Raw genomic sequence first — 17,859 nt, 5'->3', positions numbered from 1 at the left:
GTAAAACCCTGGGATTCTTCCCTGCCTACGCCACTGCTCATGTTTTTCTCCGGCATTGACAAATGACCAGCTGGGTCAACAGGTTGAGCCCACGCGCAAAAAAGGGCACCACACATTGTCCGGGAAGCCCGCTTTGGAGGGCGGCCCTGTTCTGCGGTCGGTTCATTAAAGTTGAGCCCCCGGGCACAAAGCCCACTTAATTAGCACCCGCTCCAAAGGCAATTTACGCATATGCCAAAGTGCATTAAGTGAGCAGATCTCTCCTGATGCGATGCTGTCTCTGCGGAGCCTCGTGCCAATTCCCGCTAATTATTCAGGATTATCATTGGGAAGGGAAGCTGCCAACAATGCTCCAAGGTCTGCAATGATTCCCACGAGGCATCGGTGCCCACAAACTCTTGCACTTTATTTACCTTTGCCATAAAGCACCCAAGTTTATTCCCCCGTTCTGGCCCATAAAACGGCACTAAGTTATTTTCAATCAATAAAAACAACATAAACAAAAAGCAAGCTGTAAAAAATACACTCAAGTGCGAGAGCATACACACGTGCCCCTCTGCCACCAAAAAAAAAAAAGGCAGAAAGGGAAATGAAAGGAAACCACTGTGCTCCCAATTTGCCAATAAATTTGCCTGCCATGCAGTGCCTGTAATTCAAAGAAGCGAGTGAACTGAAACAGCAACGCATAACAAGCCAGCTTTGTGACGGAAAGGAAAACCGATGGGGAAATGGGGAAATTGTGGGGGAAAAGCCAAAGCCAGGCGATGCCGAAATGCTGCCCAAAAAGTTTTCGCTCCTCCGGCCTCGTTCAACTTTTCTTTTTGGTACGTGGCTGCTGTCAGCGCGGGAAATGACAAAATATGCTCGCCCTCAGATTGGGATCGCTTATGGGTCTCATCCCCCGACCCTTCTGCTTAATCAGGCATAAAAACATCCACGTTAAACATTTTCCGCACTGATGACAATTCGCACTTTTAATTGAGATGCGTGCACTGAGGCTAACAGGTGGGGGTTCTTTTAAAATCTAATAAAAAGTTTGTTATATTTATAAAATCAATATGATTTATTTGTAAAGCCCAGGGAAGACTCTTTAAATCCTTTAAGACGGTGGCTAAAAGTATGCAACAATATATATTTAAAATACAAAAGTCCTACGGATTCATTTTATATTTTTACTGCATACTTTTAGACACCTTTTAAAGTGATTTCAAAACACAACTTTACCTTCATTGGACTTAATTCACAGTGATGTTGGATTAAAAGGCGCCAGCCCATAAGCGTTCTAATTGGTTATCTCGGCGGAATCGCGGCAAGGGAATCACGCCCGAGCGACGGCGGGAAAGTGGGAAATGGTAAACGAGTAGCGGAAAACGGATTTCTAGCCCAGTGAGCGGCTGATTGAAAATTTCCAAGGGGCGGGAAATGAAGACAGATACCGACAGATACAATCAGAGTCAGCGAAATGGCGAGTGGTTGAGCTGTTGCCATTCAAGTCATGATTGCAATTTATTATAAGCGAGCTGTAAACAAATGCAGGGAAAAATCTTCGCAGTTATTGTCGCGACAACTGGAGAGGACAGGAAACAGCTGCCAGAGGGAGTGGCTGTGGATGAAGACGAGGATGCACTCACATGTTCAGTTACCATGGGAAATTACGCGAGTGGCATGCCGGCACTCACACACGCGCACGTCTGCCAAAGAAATAACATAATGTTGTTGACACACTGCACACACACTCACTCACGTAAAGCCAACTAGAAGCGGAAACGGAAGTAGCAACATGGCGACAGATGAGAAAGAGAAAGTCGAGGCTGCCAACTGATTGCTATGGATGGCAGCGACTAGGGGGAGGGGTCGAATCTGGAGGAGCAACTGGGAAGACAAAGTTCGGGAACTCCGAAAGTCGAATACCCTAGCGATAAAGCCCAATCCCTTTTTATTTGTTTTCCCATTTTACCAAAAATAAAGACAAAATTTAATTTTTACACCAAAAAAAAAAAGGATTTTGTCCGAAACAAAGCAACAAATTGCCCAAATATGGAATGTCATACCTCGTTAGGCTCGTATTAAAATTCCCTATCGATTGACACTAAGACCTAACGACTTTAATTTTTAACGATTTTTCATCAAATATTGTGATCATTAAGAAAGATCCGAAAATTCGCTGACATACTTATTTTTTTGAATCCACCCAAAACAGGTGCGGATCTTCAGCTTTGGTTACTAGGGGCATAAAACTGTGATCACTTTAGATTTGCTACCCATTTTAACTAAGTTACAAAAAAAAATAACATTAAAAAAATCCCCTTTTTGCCATAAATCCTTAGTACGAATTTTTCACCAAAAAAAGTCAGTATTTTGTCAAAAAAAAAAAGCAACAAATTGTCCAAATATGGAATGTCATATCTCGTTCATCTCGTATTTAAATTCTTTATCGATTGACACTAAAACCTAACAACTTTAATTTTTGACGATTTTTCATAAAAAATTGTGATTATAAAAACTTCAAATATGTGGCAAAAATATTTTTTTTTTTATTTTACCCAAAAGTGATGCGAGTTGTTAGATTAGGTTATTTGGAGCATAAAACTTTGATCCTTTTAGCTACAAGACCATTTTAACTAAATTAACTTGTTTTCAACAGATCCTTAATTTGAATTTTCCACCAAAAAAACAGAATTTTTACCAAATAAAGCACAAAATTGTGAAATTCCCAATCGATTGGAATTAAAACCTAACAACTTTAGTTTTTGACGATTTTTGACAAAAAAAACAAGTAAATCTAAAAGTTCAAAATGTAATTTATTTATATCTAGTTGAGAGTAACTTAGATCGTTAGCTTGGGTTTTTGAATGGATAAAATAATGATCCTATTAGCTAGAGCCATTGTTTTAACAGAGTTATGACAAAAAAGTAAAGTCCAAAGGCTCAGTCATTCAAGATCCCTACAAACCCATGATATGAACTTAAGAACCCCCGAAAAAGAGTAGAAATCAAGGGAAAGATGCGTCTTGGCAGCCAAATGATTAATTTCAACAAGCTGCCACAAACTGTTGATGGAGCAGCCAGCAGAACCGGGAAAATCTCAGGGAAAGGGTGTCCTTCGGCGGCGGAGGAGCACGGCAACTGTCGTACGTGTCTACGCTCGAGTTTATCGAGTATATGCGAGTTTATCGAGCCAAATGCAAACTTCGGGAACGCTGCCAAGAAGCAAGACAGCGTTGATTTTGCGCTCGAGAACGTAATGAACCACAAAATAACAGAAAACCCAAGGACTCGCTTAAGCATTCGCAATCCCTTCGAATCCTGCCAATAGCTGGCAATATTTGCTGTCCAATCTGCTCATCCACATTATGATTGGATGGCACGTCTACGCGGCAGCCAACTTGATTTAGTATTTATCACTTACGGAGCAGTTTGTTCTCAGGTCTTAAATAACTATGATAAGCCCTACTCTTGGTATTTAAAATTCCTTCGAATTTGGTTATTTTATCAGGAGTTCTTACAGCTCAATTGTTCTAAACGTTGTCCAGTGCAATTTTCCTTCCATCGCCTCTGTTATTTTCGCAAGAAATGCTCGTAAATCCGAGAAATAACTTAAATATTTCTCCTACAATCTGTCCCACACACATGTAATGATCGGATTACCTTGTAAATGTCAAGAACCATCGAAGGGGAACGGAATTGGATTTGCATTTCTATTGAAAACGGAACCACTGCCTTCCGAAAAAAGAAAAGGCCGAAACCAAGTGCTAGCTGCCCAGGAGCGGAGATCAAATAACCGGGCCGAGAGTTCAACTGTCAAAACGTTTTCTGGGAAATTTCTCAATTCTATGGTGGCTGAACTCCTGCCCCTCGGCAGCTCAACCCTTTCCCATGCCCTTTCCCAACCCATTTGCTGTGTTTGATTTGCGGTTGTGCATCCATTTCACTGCAAATGAAGCAAACGAGCCGTGCGGTCATTAGATGTCGCCCCAGTCTGAATCCTCTGCACCGCAATGTTTGCCCTCGCAGCTCCTGGATTGGAAGGATATGGCAGGATCCAGGGGACATTAAAGCGAGCCCTGGACTGCAGTTGCACCAATTTCGGCTCGTTTAACCCAACTTAACCGCATTAGTTTGCACAGCCGCTGAAAATTTTAATTAGAGCAGACAGGGCCCCGAAAATCGCAGGTGAAAAGCTAAGCCAAACGTGTCAGAATCAGCGTCAAACTTTAGCCGCGTTGCGCCTCATTTAACTTTTTGGGCAACACAACTTGACACGCGCTTCCCACGCAGCACCGCACATGCAACACATGGCGTATGCGTAATCTGCATTGTTTGCCCGCAGCAGCAGCACGCCATATATGCATTTTCCACCTGCGACGCGATGACTTGATAAATATTTCCATTGGCGTCAACATAATCAACAACAACTGCACCTGTAAGGGAGGAGCCATCCCTTTTGTCTTGGCAAACTGCAAAAATAAGTTTTAATTAGACGTCACTGCAGGGAAAGTTTTCCGGGCTCACGCGGCGTATGCGTAATGCTCCGGGGAGAGATGAGCAAAGCTACAGAAGGCAACAGATTATCGCGTTTTCAGCTAATATTGCAGGGATTAACTTCTTATTACGATAGTTTAATATCCAGCGGATGGCTATAAAATATTTTTATAATATTACAAATACCTTTTCGTTATCCTGGGTTTCAGTAAAGATAGTTTGGAAAGCATCCCTGCATTTTACGATTCATCCAATTTAACATTTTGAGTTAAGCATTTTTTTAATAAATTTAAAAAAGCAAATATATTTATTTAATAACACAAAGTTAAAGTTCTTCAGAAATAGTTTCCCATCGTCAAGTAATTCATGACAGAGTCAAATATTCCCGCTCATCTCTGGCTGTAAGTTCCGTGTAGTTTCGCCAAACTTTAATCAAAACTTGTGTTCCTTTGCAATTACGCGACAAGAAGTCAGTTAAAATGCACGTGCCCCGGACTTCCCTTGGAAACTCAGCCCCTCCCGACCCCAGTTCACCTCTAATTAAGCGATGCGAAGCGTTTTAAGCTGGCACGCGGGATGGCAGATGCAATGCATCATTAATGCACACTCGCCCACACACTCCCGCTGCCACGCCCACACACATACCTACTCACAGGAATACATACACTGAAAACTGGCTTAACAATGTACAAGATAATTATGCATTTAATCCTATTATGCAATACATAATCTCCATTTTCGGGTAGTTCCTTATTGAACAGTCTAAAACCAAACAACAATCGTGGTAATTGCAAAAACTAAGAGAAGAAATACCAAAAATAGGCACAATAGTGCAAGGAATTATTAAACGAGAGGTCTGAAATTACTATAGAGGTGTCTAAAAGTATGCAAGACTAGTTGTCCTTTACTGCATACTTTTGGGCAATGGTATCTGAGCACTGGACTCATAAATATGTGAGTAAAATACAAGTTTTACATTTTATTTTGTATTTAGAGGATGCTTAAAAGAATTAATAATAACTTTTCAAGTGCATACCTTTTTTAGCAGTGCACTCACAACATGGCTGGCGAAATGTGCGTGTCCTCGACGCAGCGAATGGGCTATGAACGGCGAAACGAGTAAGAGATTTCTGGGAACGGGTTGGAGTGAGAAAAATGGGGAAAAATATGCCAGCTAATAGCTCCTTTTATGCTCCACTTGAATTCCCCTTTTCGGCGGTTCCGCTTTTCGGTGGCTCGTTGTTTTGCCACGTAGGGGGCATAAAATTTTTCGGCCGTGATTATTACGAGAAGGTTCGAAGGGCAGGAGTCGGAAAAGAGTAGGGGAAGGCCTCGTAATTTCATTAAAATTTTATTAGCTCGATATATGAGGCTCAGTTTGCCTGTTCGCTGGGAGTATGTGAGAGTCTCAGGTTTTGATTTGGCCAAATGAAATTATCACCTATGCGAGAGCTATGAACATAAAACCAGCAACAACAGGCCAGCGAACAGGGCTTTTACTTTTAAGTACCCCCGCGTTTGGCGAGCTGGGAAAATGGAAAATGGAAGTGGGGAGGGCCCTCAAAGTTGCAGCTTTCTATGGCAGCGAGTGCGAGTCATTCAATTTACCCCTGACTTTCAGCATTTTCCTTTTTCCTCTGGCCGAGTGGCTTTTAATTTGCATTTTGCTATTAATTTCAACCTCAAAGGTTACAAAGGTGGAGGGTGGGTGAGAGGGCGGCGGGCGGTCTTCGGTAGGTGAAAGGTCGAGGGGCGGAGCATATCACTGCCACACAACAAAGCCGCAAAGCCCTGCCTTGGCTTTGGTTAATCCGAGCACTCGCACATACGCAGGCACACATCCAGATAGATCCAACCACTAATACTTGCAGAGAGAGAAAAGTTTGGTATGTTCACTAAACTATATTTTTTAGTTGATTATAAGATACATGAGCCTTCAAAATATCCATAGGGGATGTGTAATATAATAATAGGCATTTGTTTTAACAACTAACTGATAAAGATATTAGACAATCGCCACTATGTAAACAAACATAGTCATAGCAAACCCTGAAATAATTTCTACCAATTAACTAGAGAGCTCTTCATCAAAAATGTCACAATTTTGACTACTGCTCATCTTGTCCATTACAAATTATTTCGCATGCACAGATTTTGTTTTGTGTGTGCGGCGCCTTTATGTTTTCTTGATTGAGTTTCACCTTTTGCATATGAAATTCAATTTAATCAGTTTGCCAGCTCACGATGGCCCAGGCATGGCATCCTGACACACAACGAAGCCAATAATAATGAAGTCCTTTTGTTGTTCGACATTTTCAACGAGAGAGGGCAAATTTGCTTTGGGTACGCAACAATTTTCATGACGGAGCCGAGGCCGAGGCCAACCTCAATAATGTTTTCACTTGGAAATCAATAAATACAAATAACATATATTTGCTGATGGGGGGAGGGGGGATACATAACCCGCATCCCGAAGCGGGGCGAAAAACCAGAGCCAGCTCTTGATGGCCATAAACTGGCAAATTGTATGCAAATAAAAACAGAGCAGAAACGAAACGAAACGAAAAGAAACGCAGTGCCGCAAGACAGGCCGAGTAGCACCCCCATACCAATCCATACCATACCACCCCATAAAGTGAAAAGTGGAAAACCAACAAACAGCTGAGGCGGTAGAAATGCTGACGCTGCAGCCGCTGAATTTGAATCTGAATCTGAAGCCCCATAAAACAAGAGGAGACTGGTTTCCGGGGCAGGGATTTGACCGAGGAAATACAAGGGGAAACTTGCTCGACGACAACTTTTTATTAACTCTTTGGCTTGTTGGCTCCGAGGATATCTCCTCCTTGTTGGCCCACTGACCGCCCGCCTGGGTTTCCCATTGTCCTCCGGCGCCAATTGGCAAAAACCCAAGGCGCAGACACAAAAAGGATTTAAGGAGCGGGGACAACAACTTGTTGTCGGTCTTTTGCTCAAGCCAAATGCAAATCCCTTGGCAAAAATGGGGTAAGCCAACTAAATGATGAACCCTTGGCGGCCCAAAATCAAGCTGGAAATGTGTATCCTTTTGCATACCGAATGCTTGCCTGGTTAAGGTGATTTAAGCCATTTTCATTTATTATTGCACATAGTTCAAGGAATATGCTTATAATATTTTTATGTCTTCCAAATTTTTTAGTAATAAACTATTGTTGTGATTTTTCATACAACCAATTTTTAGATTTACTTAGAAAAATCTTGTATGTTATTATAATCCTTATTTAATGGTCAAAATTGCCTGACATAAAAATATCCTTGACAAAGTGTGAGGCAATATAAAAACAGGCTGGCACACTCATTTATTTTTATAGTATTCAATGCTTTTGATATGGGAGTGCCACCGCTTCTCCAAATGATGTCAATTTCATGGCAATTTTTCCTTTGACACTCTATAATATTTCCACCATATTTTGTTGTTTTAATAAAAGAGCTTGTATCTTATGAAAACTAATAAATGGCTGTCTCTAAAAATTTAGATTTATTTGTTGTTTAATATTATCAAAAAGGCAACGAGATTTTTAACATAAACAAATAAATATAAAGGTAATTATCGTTCCTGAAGTTGTATAGATTAATGATTTTTTTAGGGCATTGCCTCTTCGATGGCCAAGAAAAGTTGTTCGGCTTATTGTTTTCTTCATTTGGCCGCTTGTTGACATCGCCCCTCGGACAAGGACTATAAGGACCAAGTGCGGGGCTGCGGTGACTGGGCCCAAACAATTGTATTGATTTAGGCCAAGTCCGGCACATCTGACATATGTTACACATGCCGCAAGCGCGGTCTTGTCTTGGTGGTCCTGGTGGAAATTGTATTTTGGCCCAGCTAAGAGGCCTCGGCCTCGGCTTTAATATACGAAATACCGAAATGGGCGGAGAGCTCGGGCTGCACAGTCTGTCTGCCCCAGTTTAATCGCATTTAGCTCATTTAGCGGCAAATTGAATTTGCCAACGTCACGGCCCGACCCTCCACTCAACAAAACCCCTGAATAGGCCCCGTCGAAAATGAGAAATTCAATTAAAATCAAATTTTTACAACAGCGCCCGCCCCCGAGACGTCTTTAAACGGATTTTCAGTTACAATTTCATCGCCTTAAATCAGATATCGAAACGGGGATAAATAGGCAGGAATAATTGAGCGGCTGCTGGTGCCATCGAGGCATCATTCCATCACTCCGTCATTTCATCATTCTCCAATTCTAGGCGTTATCGTAATCCCTGTTCCACCCACCTCCCCCAGAAGAGGGGAAAACCCCGGGATAATCGCCTCAGTTTCCATTGCGGCCCACAACATTTTTATGCGTGGCAACATTTTTTGCGCTTGGCCTCAGTTTTCGCACAGGCCACTGTTCGTGATTAGCTTTGGTCATGGATGGACTCGTCATGCTCATTGGAGGGGGAAGGATGGGCTCCTAGATCCTAGAGAGAGTAGATGGAGCAGAAGCAAAGGCTTTGGCCCAGTGGCGCGGGCGATAATTAGGACTCAAAATCCTAGCCCCGAAGATGATTTATGATGCCAGCGCGGCTGGAGTTCATTGCTGGCTAATTTATTACATTCCCGCCGTAAGGGATCAACGATTTCCCAACTCCTCTTCATCGCCCACACACTCCCGAAAGTCAATATTCTCTTACTTGAACTGTAACTGAGATATAATTAAGTGGCCACTGAACTTGACCCCGTCTTGTCTTCATAAATTGAACTTGCAATTGGCCAAGGCAACGAAAACATTATGTTCGACCTTAAGGTTACTTTAAAGTATTCTCTTATTCGAAAACTATTCTTAAGTCAATTTAAAACAAAAATTTCTAAAACTTTTTTAATCATTTTAGCACATACGTTTAGATACAATATTTTTTGCATACACGTGCCGTCCATAAATGCTAAAGTAAAATCAAAAACGGTATGAACGCAAACGAGTAAACACAAAAGTGGTTAAACAAAAACCGACAAATAGAAAACAAAAATAGAAACATAGAACCAGAAGCTGAAATTTCATAACCGAGTCCAGAGCAGCTGCTTTGAAACGCAAAGAAATCAAATGAGTCAGTCAATGCAAAACATTTGTACTTTTTCAAGACCAAGACACCACAGCTCCAGACCCTTGTTGTTGTATTTTGGTTTTTCCAATTACCTCAGACGTTTGTTTGATGTCTAGCTGATGATGACGTGTCCGGGTAGCAGCTGTTTTTGAGGCGACTTCTCTGCGAAAAGTGAAAAATTTCAAGAATATAAAAGTGCTTTGACGGTGGAAAAAGGTATCACAAGCAGAGTTTTCACCAAGCTAACCAATCCTACCAACGAGAAAATGCGTTCCTTCATCCTGATTGCCCTCTTCGCCCTGATTGCAGTGGCTGCTGCCCAAGGAGGACCACGAGGTGGACCACGAGGAGGACAGCAAGGTGGACCACAAGGTGGACCACAAGGTGGACCACAAGGAGGACCACAAGGTGGCCAGGGAGGACCTCAGGACTGTCAGCAGGGTGGTCAGCAAGGAGGACCCCAGGGAGGACAGCAGGGTGGTCAGCAGCAGGGAGGTCCCGGCGGTCCATGGGGTCTGCCTCCTAATGGAACAGTCTCCTCCAACAGCACATCCTCAACCACTGAGGCGAGCACCACTGAGGCCAGCTCCACTGAGTCCAGCTCCACTGTGGCCAACTCCACCTCCTCAGCTTAGAATGTAGCCAGATCATAATCTTATACCAATTTCAAGTTTGCTGCTGTACCTTATTCCTAAAGTTAATTAAAGTTCTTTCAACAAAACTATATTTTATTTTCGCCTGAAGACTTAAGCTTGCATTGCTTTTTTTTTTTTTTTTTTTTTTTTTTTATTAATTAATGTGGAAATTTTTATTCTTAAGATTAGCACACTGCTACCCAATTGGCAACTTAATCTAATCAGTTCTTACAAAAATAGTACATTACTTAGTCTAAGCGTTGCTTAAGGCAAGAAATAATTTCGTTATTTTTATTTTTGATATTAATGCTGAGGTTGGTGACGTTGCTAGCTCAAAATCCGGTCCGGTAGGTCTTGAGGGTGGTGTCTTTTTAGTCTTCTTTTGACTCGGTTGTTTGGTTCAGCGCTGTTTATAGCAGCGGTACCAAGTCTTCTGGCTAGGCTGTTTGGGTGCTCATTTAGCCTTTCCATGTATTTTTGTGAAAGTTCCTGCAGCTTGTCTCCAAGTTTGGGCACATTGAGATCCCGTTCGATGTCTCTGGTTCGCATAAACCACGGAGCTCCAGAGATCCTTCGAAGTGTTTTCGCTTGCAAAACCCGGATTTTGTTCAGGTTGGTTTTTGCAGCGATGCCGTAGACCTGGAGTCCATAGAATAGACTTGGCGCTAGTATGGACTTATAAATTTGGACTTTACAGCCGAGTGCGAGCTTGTTGCGTGGTGCGAGAAGCCAAGCCATCCGAGCAACTTTGGTCCTGAAGGAGTGTTGTATACAAGTAATGTGCCTGCCAAAAGTGAGTTTTTTGTCCAAAGTGACACCGAGGTACTTGTATGCAGGAAGGACTCTGATTGGACTTTCGTTGAGGCTGACTCCAGGGCAGCTACTTCGGCGGTTGGTGAACGTTACACTGGCACATTTGTCTGCGTTTTCCCGCAGGCGGAGGGGGTGGTTAGTGGGTGGGCAGTGGGCTGTGGGTGCTGGGTGGTGGTTGGTTTGGGAAGGCCGTCAGTTGTGGACCGGCGAAATGATCAATTGATTTGCATGCCCCACTCCGAGCAGAGCGGACACCAGAGTGCAGTGCAAAGGCGCTTTAAGCCAGTCCCGCCATTGACTGGACTCTGCGGCAGGGCTTAACCCCACTGAGATCCATAAGCGGTTAACCCACTGCAGCCGAAGAGTATCGGAAAAAGTTTGCCATAGAACTTCCACTTTATGTTATAAGCTCCTAGGTCTGCAAAAAAAGTGTGTTGAAAACAGAAGAATATTTGGGGTTTGGGATATATATTCCAGGGTGCATGTAAAAACTATTTCAATCCTAAAAGTGATTTCTATAGTACACCAGGATTAAATGCTTCTAATATTAAATTACCAATGATTTATAAAAGCTACTAAAAAAAGTAATATACTTTTATCCGGAAATCCGATGACTATTTATTTTCCACTCCATATTTTAATTTGTATTATTTTCAAGTGGTTTGAAAAGGTCATTAAATAAATGCACAAAATATAAGTATGATTTATCCATGGCTTGAAATAATATAAAATAATAATTCCCATAGTACCTACTCCATTCAATTGCCTGGCAATCAAATGTGGGCCCGGCCAGCATTGATTTATTTTAGATTCCATGATCTGCTACGGTCACAGGTGGGTTAAGCTGCCACATGCGAGTGGGGCAAGTGGAGCAAGTGGGGCAAACTGAGGAAAGGCAGGCAAAACAGCTTGCTGGGGAACTGTAAATCACGTCGAGCGCAGAGCGCAAATTGGTTAGTGAAACACATGAACCATTCATCAGGGGAAGGAGTGAAAACCAGGGGAGGATCGGGGACTCACACACTCACACACATCAGTTGGCAGTCGACTAAAATCGCGCTTTTGAAAAATGGAAGCAAGTGCAAAAGTACAGGAGCACAGTACATACGCAGAAATACGAAAGTAGCAAATGTAATCTGCAGGGGGCCAAAAGTAGGTGGAGGGGCTAAGGCAGGGAGAACCTTGGAGCGGAAGGTGCACGGAAATCATATTATCCTTAGGTGGAATTAGTTGGCCCTTGCCGAAGCAGAGAGAAAAAGAAGATTCGATTTTCAGGATAAGCAATCTTTACTAAGGTACAAAGAAGTTGGGTTAAAAGTTCTCAAGAAATTTAAAAGACGAGACATTTTTTATGGAAAAAGTATATGATATCATATCATATCATATGATGTGTACTAAGACCCCATTAAATTTCATAGAACTTTCTAGCACTACAATCACCAGATTTTTTTCGTGTGCATGTGGCACGCAGCAGGAAGTTCTATCCAACTTAACTCAACTTGAGTCAAGTCATCGCTTTCTTTACTGAGCCCCAGCTTTCCTTCATACACTTTGGTAGCACAAATTGAAAGGAAAACACATCCTGGCTTCCTGCAGCAGCAGCAGCAGCAACAAAAGCGGAAAAATCAGGATGAGCAGCAGTCGCGCTGAAATGCAGCAAATGAAATTTTCCAAGGCCGGAGCGATCGAAGTGAAATTGAAAAAATAATCATAAATATTGCATGCAGCTTGGCTGGGCTCTTTTAGCCATCTATTTTTTAGCCGCACTTGGTTTTCTTTTTTCCGCATATTTTTTTGCCGATTAAGCGGCGCAAAGTGAATATGCAGGCAGTACCCGTTAAGTATACGCCGCGTGGGCTCCGCAAAAGTTGAGCCCGAAACGCGCGCAAGCCGCTTCATGTCATCCCGGGCTTAGTTCCGGATGGAAATGAGTCGGTTTTGGGAGGGGTTGGGGGTCTTTGGGACGGTGGCAGCCTCATCTCTGCCATATTTACACGGCACTCCACTTCTATGACGATGCCGCCGCGGGCAACGAATATTCTAAAACGCTTCGTGTGAAAATATTTCCAGGGCGGAAAACAAGGTTAGAGGGCTAAAGGTGAACCTAGCGACTGCCAGGGTATCTATTATTTTGATTACATTTTCAATATTACTTTCGTAACATTTTCTATATTATTTTTTTAGCATTTTAAAACGACTTCAATAGGAGAAGACTCAAGCAAAATGATCGCTATAATAACAAGTTTGTTTTTTTCTATTTATTCTTTGACACGTCCAAATTGACTTTATGGGTTGTCGTTACGAAAATATTATTGTTACATAAAGAACAAATTAAACACACAAATTTCATAAACGGAAAAGAAATCAAAAGAAACTGTTAGATGACGCACATAAAGTAAATTAGTCAGTGGTAAACAGTAAACATTTTGTCCACACTTTAAACTCTTTTGTCAGGTTTTCGGTTTTACCAAATTACCACAGACGTTTGTTCGATTTTTGTGACGTCGCCTGAGCAGCAGCTGTTTTGGATAGATTTTGTCTGGGCCTAATGGAAAGTTTTGAGAATATAAAAGGGCTTTGGCCGTAGGAAAAGGTATCACAAGCTAAGTTTATACCGAGCTAACCAAACCTACCAAAAACAAAATGCGTTCCTTCATCCTGATTGCCCTCTTCGCCCTGATTGCTGTGGCTGCTGCCCAAGGAGGACCACGAGGTGGACCACGAGGTGGACAACGAGGAGGACCTCGCGGTGGTCAGCAGGGAGGACCCCAGGGAGGTCCCCAGGGAGGCTGCCAGCAGGGTGGTCAGCAAGGAGGACCCCAAGGAGGTCCCGGCGGTCCCGGCGGTCCCGGCGGTCCATGGGGTCTGCCTCCTAATGGAACACTCTCCTCCAACAGCACATCCTCAACCACTGAGGCTAGCACCACTGAGTCCAGCTCCACTGTGGCCAACACCACCGTTTCCTCTGGTTAGAGTCCAGCTGGGTTATATAAAACTCCACCTTTGGCTGTTCTTCTTCCTTTAAAATAATGAAATAAATGATGTAATTGCAAAAAAAAAACCTATTTCATCCAGAAATCTTATTACAGAAATACACATTCAATATGTAAAGATGTCTTAAAGTATGCAATGAATACAGAACGCTGCCTTTCGGAAGGCACTTCGAGATTCGAAAATTTTGTTGCATACTTTGGCCACCTGCTATACTTAGGAATAATGGATCTAGAAATCACTTAGATCATCCAATATTGAACGGAAAATTCCCAAATAACCAGCTAAACAGCATACCCAGCAGAACCCAAAATACGCGAATACATTTAGTAGACTAAAAGGTGTTACACGCGCCAAACGCTGAACAAGGAGAACCGCTTAAAGCGCTCGGGGTTGTTTCTGCATTTAACGGAAAAAGTTTTGCCATTCACCGTTCCACCTCCCACTTTCTTTTTTTCCGCCCTGCAAGCTCGCCTCTTTAACATGGTGAAAATTAAAAGTTAAATGCGCAAAGTCAATAAAAGCCGGCGATGGCGATGGCGATACTAACAAATGGAAGCAAGAACGCGGCAGTTGGGAAATCCTTTAATGCCATCGCATTTGCATGGCAATATAGACTTTGGAAAAGAGAAAATGGGGGGAAATGTGGAAATGGGGGGGTGATCCATCGGGGACAATAGCTCGCCTCTTTGTGTCTTTTGTGCGGCACTTGCGACTGTTTGCCCAGAGATAAAAACTCGGTTTTGGGCTCCCACTTCTGACTAGTAAAATGCACTTGCACTGCTCAGGATTCAGGATCCCAAGGATTCCAAGGATTCCGTGGGATGGAAGCCGGAATAGGGCGGTCCTTCGCAATGGTTTGCGTTTTGTCTTTGCCGACTGACTGCCTGCGTTTGCTTTGCTAATTGATGCACTAGGCGCTTGTGTACTTTTCAATTACCAGGCACCCAAAAAAGAAAATCTTCAGAGCTTAGAGATATAAATCGGGGTGGCCGAGAGCCGAGGCAGATGGATTTCTTCCCATAGACAGCTGATTAAACCATCAATTCCCGAGGACAAAAGGGTGACCGTAATAATTGGAACAGTTTTCATTCTGCCCTGTTTTCTCCCTTTAATTGCAGTTCGGTTGAGCGGAAAACAAAAATCAATTGTGGGAAAATATGCAAAGCGTTTTTAATTAAAAATTTGAAGATCCTGGTCGGGGCTAAGCTCGGCAAGTTATAGAGAGCAAACGCATCGGGGCGTGGATTATGGCCAGAGGCGAAAAATGGGCAAAAGTCGGGGCGAACAGCAGCGCCACAGTTGTTCAGATTTTTAATTGCAATTGCAGCACTCATTAAAGCGATAAATTTTCAATGCAAATGAAATTTGCATTTTAATTTCCCCAACCAAGTGGGGGAATAAACAAAAGGAGGGTGGTTGGGCCGCAATAAAACGAAATTAGTTTGCTACATTTTCCATTTACGCACATTGAATTATCACTTTCCCTTCAATATAATGCATGTATCATAAGAGGGGTGGGCGAATTCTACAGGAAGTGCCCAGTGTGGCCAGAGCAAACATGGGGCACTTGCTTTTAGCACTAATTAGTCAATTTATGTCCAACTTGCTAATTTGTGGATGCTCCAACTAATGTGAATGTAACCCAGCAACGGACCCCGGACACTGGACATCGACATATGTATTGCATTAGCCAGAGTGCAATCCCCGCCTGCACAGCTAGAAACTGCATTCTTTTCAAGTTTAGAAGAGCTAAGATGGAAAATTTACGTTTATCCAAATCAGTGGGCCCAATTGGTTGGTATAGGCCACTTACACCAGACGTTTATTTGATCGGCAAACAACGTCCCTGAATCGGTTTAAAAGCTGTTTATTCAGTCGGTCGAAATGCTAAGGTGAGAGTATAAAAGGCGGGTGAATTTGGGGTTTAGATATCACAGTTGACTTCCACTGAAAGATACAAACACCTGACAAGATGCGTTGCTTGATCCTTATCACTCTCCTCGCCCTGGTTGCCGTGGCCGCCGCTCAGGGACCTCGTGGACCTCGAGGTGGACCTCAGGGAGGTCGTGGTGGTCGTGGTGGTCCTGGTGGACCCCAGGGAGGCCGTCGTGGTCCCGGTGGTCCAGGACCTCAGGGTGGTCGCGGAGGCTGTGGTGGTCCTAAGGGAGGCCCAGGTGGTCCTGGAGGCCCCGGTGGACCATGGGGTCTGCCTCCCAATGCAACTCTGCCCAGCAACAGCACCACCAGCACCACTAGCACCACAACATCGACCACCGAAGCCAGCACCTCCTCCAGCACCAGCACCACGGAGACCAGCACCAGCACCAGCTCCACCACCGCCTCCTCTGCTTAAGTTGCTGAGCTCCGTCCAATCTAAAATCCATTTTTGGCTTGTTCTGCTCCGCGCTTCGCTCGATATTAATAAAAGTCTTTTCTGAAAGAAGTAAATCTTTTTCACAATTTCTCAAATATAATTCGCGCCAGATACTGGCATTACGGCAAATACATTCAAAACTATCATCCAAATATCAAATACCAACCTCTTAAGGTATAATATTGATCAGAATCTTTAAATTGGATAAGTAAGGCTTATAAATGCAAAGAAAATGTTGGGTGCTAGCTAGCTCTGAATCTATTCTTTGGGAGGGTTTCATTAATTTAAATGTTGGAATAAAGTTAGGGAGTTTTTTCAGTGCATCTTCTTGATGGATAGCGCGCTAAGGCGGTGTAGGAGCAAAAGGGGAGCATCCGAGGGATTCGGAAATCGAAATGTAACTTATTCGGCAAGGCCGCCTGGTGGTTATGGGTAACAGCCGGCAGCCATAGAAGATTCGCTCGGTTCCTGTGACACTTGGAAGAGGCACGTCCCGGCAAAAAGGACGTGGCCGCAACAAAAGCCCTCAAGTCTATGGATGCACTGCAGTTCCTTAAGCCGCCGCAAAGGATGGAGCTGCGCCAGCGATTTTTAAATGTGCAGCTGCCTTCCCCACTTTTTTACTTGGCTGCAATTATGTCATGGGCATAAAAAACCAGCTAAACACTTTATTTACGCAATCTCCAGCTGAGTTGCCAAACTAAGTTCAATGAAAATGAGTTTCGGTGCCAAAACAGGGAAAACTCCGGCCAAAAAAGGGGAGGAGGTCGTACTCGCAACAGTTGGCTTCTGGAAGCCCGAAAAGCCGTGGAAACTCTTTAAATGTGGCCGAACTAAATATATTAAAAATTTCCATATATATCATAAAATTTTTCATTTCTTAATACCTAAATAAAGAATTACGTGGAGAGAACTGCAATCTAGAGTCCATTTCAAGTATAATGACATAGCCATATACCTAGATCATAAATATAGGCTAGAACTACTTGGGAATTATAAGTACCCACTGCGGGGGTGGTTGGGCCGCAATAAAACGAAATTAGTTTGATACATTTTCCGTTTACGCACATTGAATTATCACTTAGCCTTCAATATAATGCATGTATCACAAGAGGGGTGGGCGAATTCTACAGGAAGTGACCAGTGTGGCCAGAGCAAACATGGGGCACTTGCTTTTAGCACTAATTAGTCAATTTATGTCCAATTTGCTAATTTGTGGATGCTATGCTCCAACTACTGTGAATGTAACCCAGCAACGGACCCCGGACATTGGACATCGACATATGTATCCTGCTGGTCCTCGCCGGACACACAGTGCGTATGATTAATGTTTAATTGCATTAGCCAGAGTGCAATCCCCGCCTGCACAGCTAGAAACTGCGTTCTATTCAAGTATAGAAGACCTAAGATGTAAAATTTACGTTTATCCAAATCAGTGGGCCCAATTAGTTGGTATAGGGTTGAATTTCCGCCGGCGCTCTGCCGCCA

General features: G+C 43.1%; 3 protein-coding genes across 3 annotated transcripts; all 3 read left to right on the top strand.

Moving 5' to 3' along the window:
• Positions 1-9,788: 9,788 nt before the first annotated feature.
• Positions 9,789-10,276, top strand: LOC119547371 (heterogeneous nuclear ribonucleoprotein A1-like). The gene has a single exon (XM_037854191.1). It carries the CDS (start codon positions 9,822-9,824, stop codon positions 10,188-10,190), a length of 369 nt encoding a protein of 122 aa, XP_037710119.1. The 5' UTR covers positions 9,789-9,821; the 3' UTR covers positions 10,191-10,276.
• Positions 10,277-13,612: 3,336 nt separating this feature from the next.
• On the top strand, positions 13,613-14,056 carry LOC119547372 (rRNA 2'-O-methyltransferase fibrillarin-like). The gene has a single exon (XM_037854192.1). The coding sequence runs from the start codon at positions 13,647-13,649 to the stop codon at positions 13,974-13,976; it is 330 nt and encodes a 109-aa protein (XP_037710120.1). The 5' UTR covers positions 13,613-13,646; the 3' UTR covers positions 13,977-14,056.
• A 1,913-nt stretch (positions 14,057-15,969) lies between these two features.
• On the top strand, positions 15,970-16,350 carry LOC119547573 (putative polyketide hydroxylase). Its single transcript, XM_037854474.1, has one exon. The coding sequence runs from the start codon at positions 15,970-15,972 to the stop codon at positions 16,348-16,350; it is 381 nt and encodes a 126-aa protein (XP_037710402.1).
• The last annotated feature ends 1,509 nt before the right edge of the window (positions 16,351-17,859 follow it).

This window comes from Drosophila subpulchrella, chromosome 2L, assembly GCF_014743375.2.
Source record: "Drosophila subpulchrella strain 33 F10 #4 breed RU33 chromosome 2L, RU_Dsub_v1.1 Primary Assembly, whole genome shotgun sequence".
NCBI lineage: Eukaryota > Metazoa > Arthropoda > Insecta > Diptera > Drosophilidae > Drosophila > Drosophila subpulchrella.
This window is presented reverse-complemented; position numbering and strand designations above follow the sequence as displayed.

Excerpts from the sequence above, each read along its gene's own strand:
- LOC119547371 (XM_037854191.1), top strand. The coding sequence starts at position 9,822 with ATGCGTTCCTTCATCCTGATTGCCCTCTTCGCCCTGATTGCAGTGGCT.
- LOC119547372 (XM_037854192.1), top strand. The coding sequence starts at position 13,647 with ATGCGTTCCTTCATCCTGATTGCCCTCTTCGCCCTGATTGCTGTGGCT.
- LOC119547573 (XM_037854474.1), top strand. The coding sequence starts at position 15,970 with ATGCGTTGCTTGATCCTTATCACTCTCCTCGCCCTGGTTGCCGTGGCC.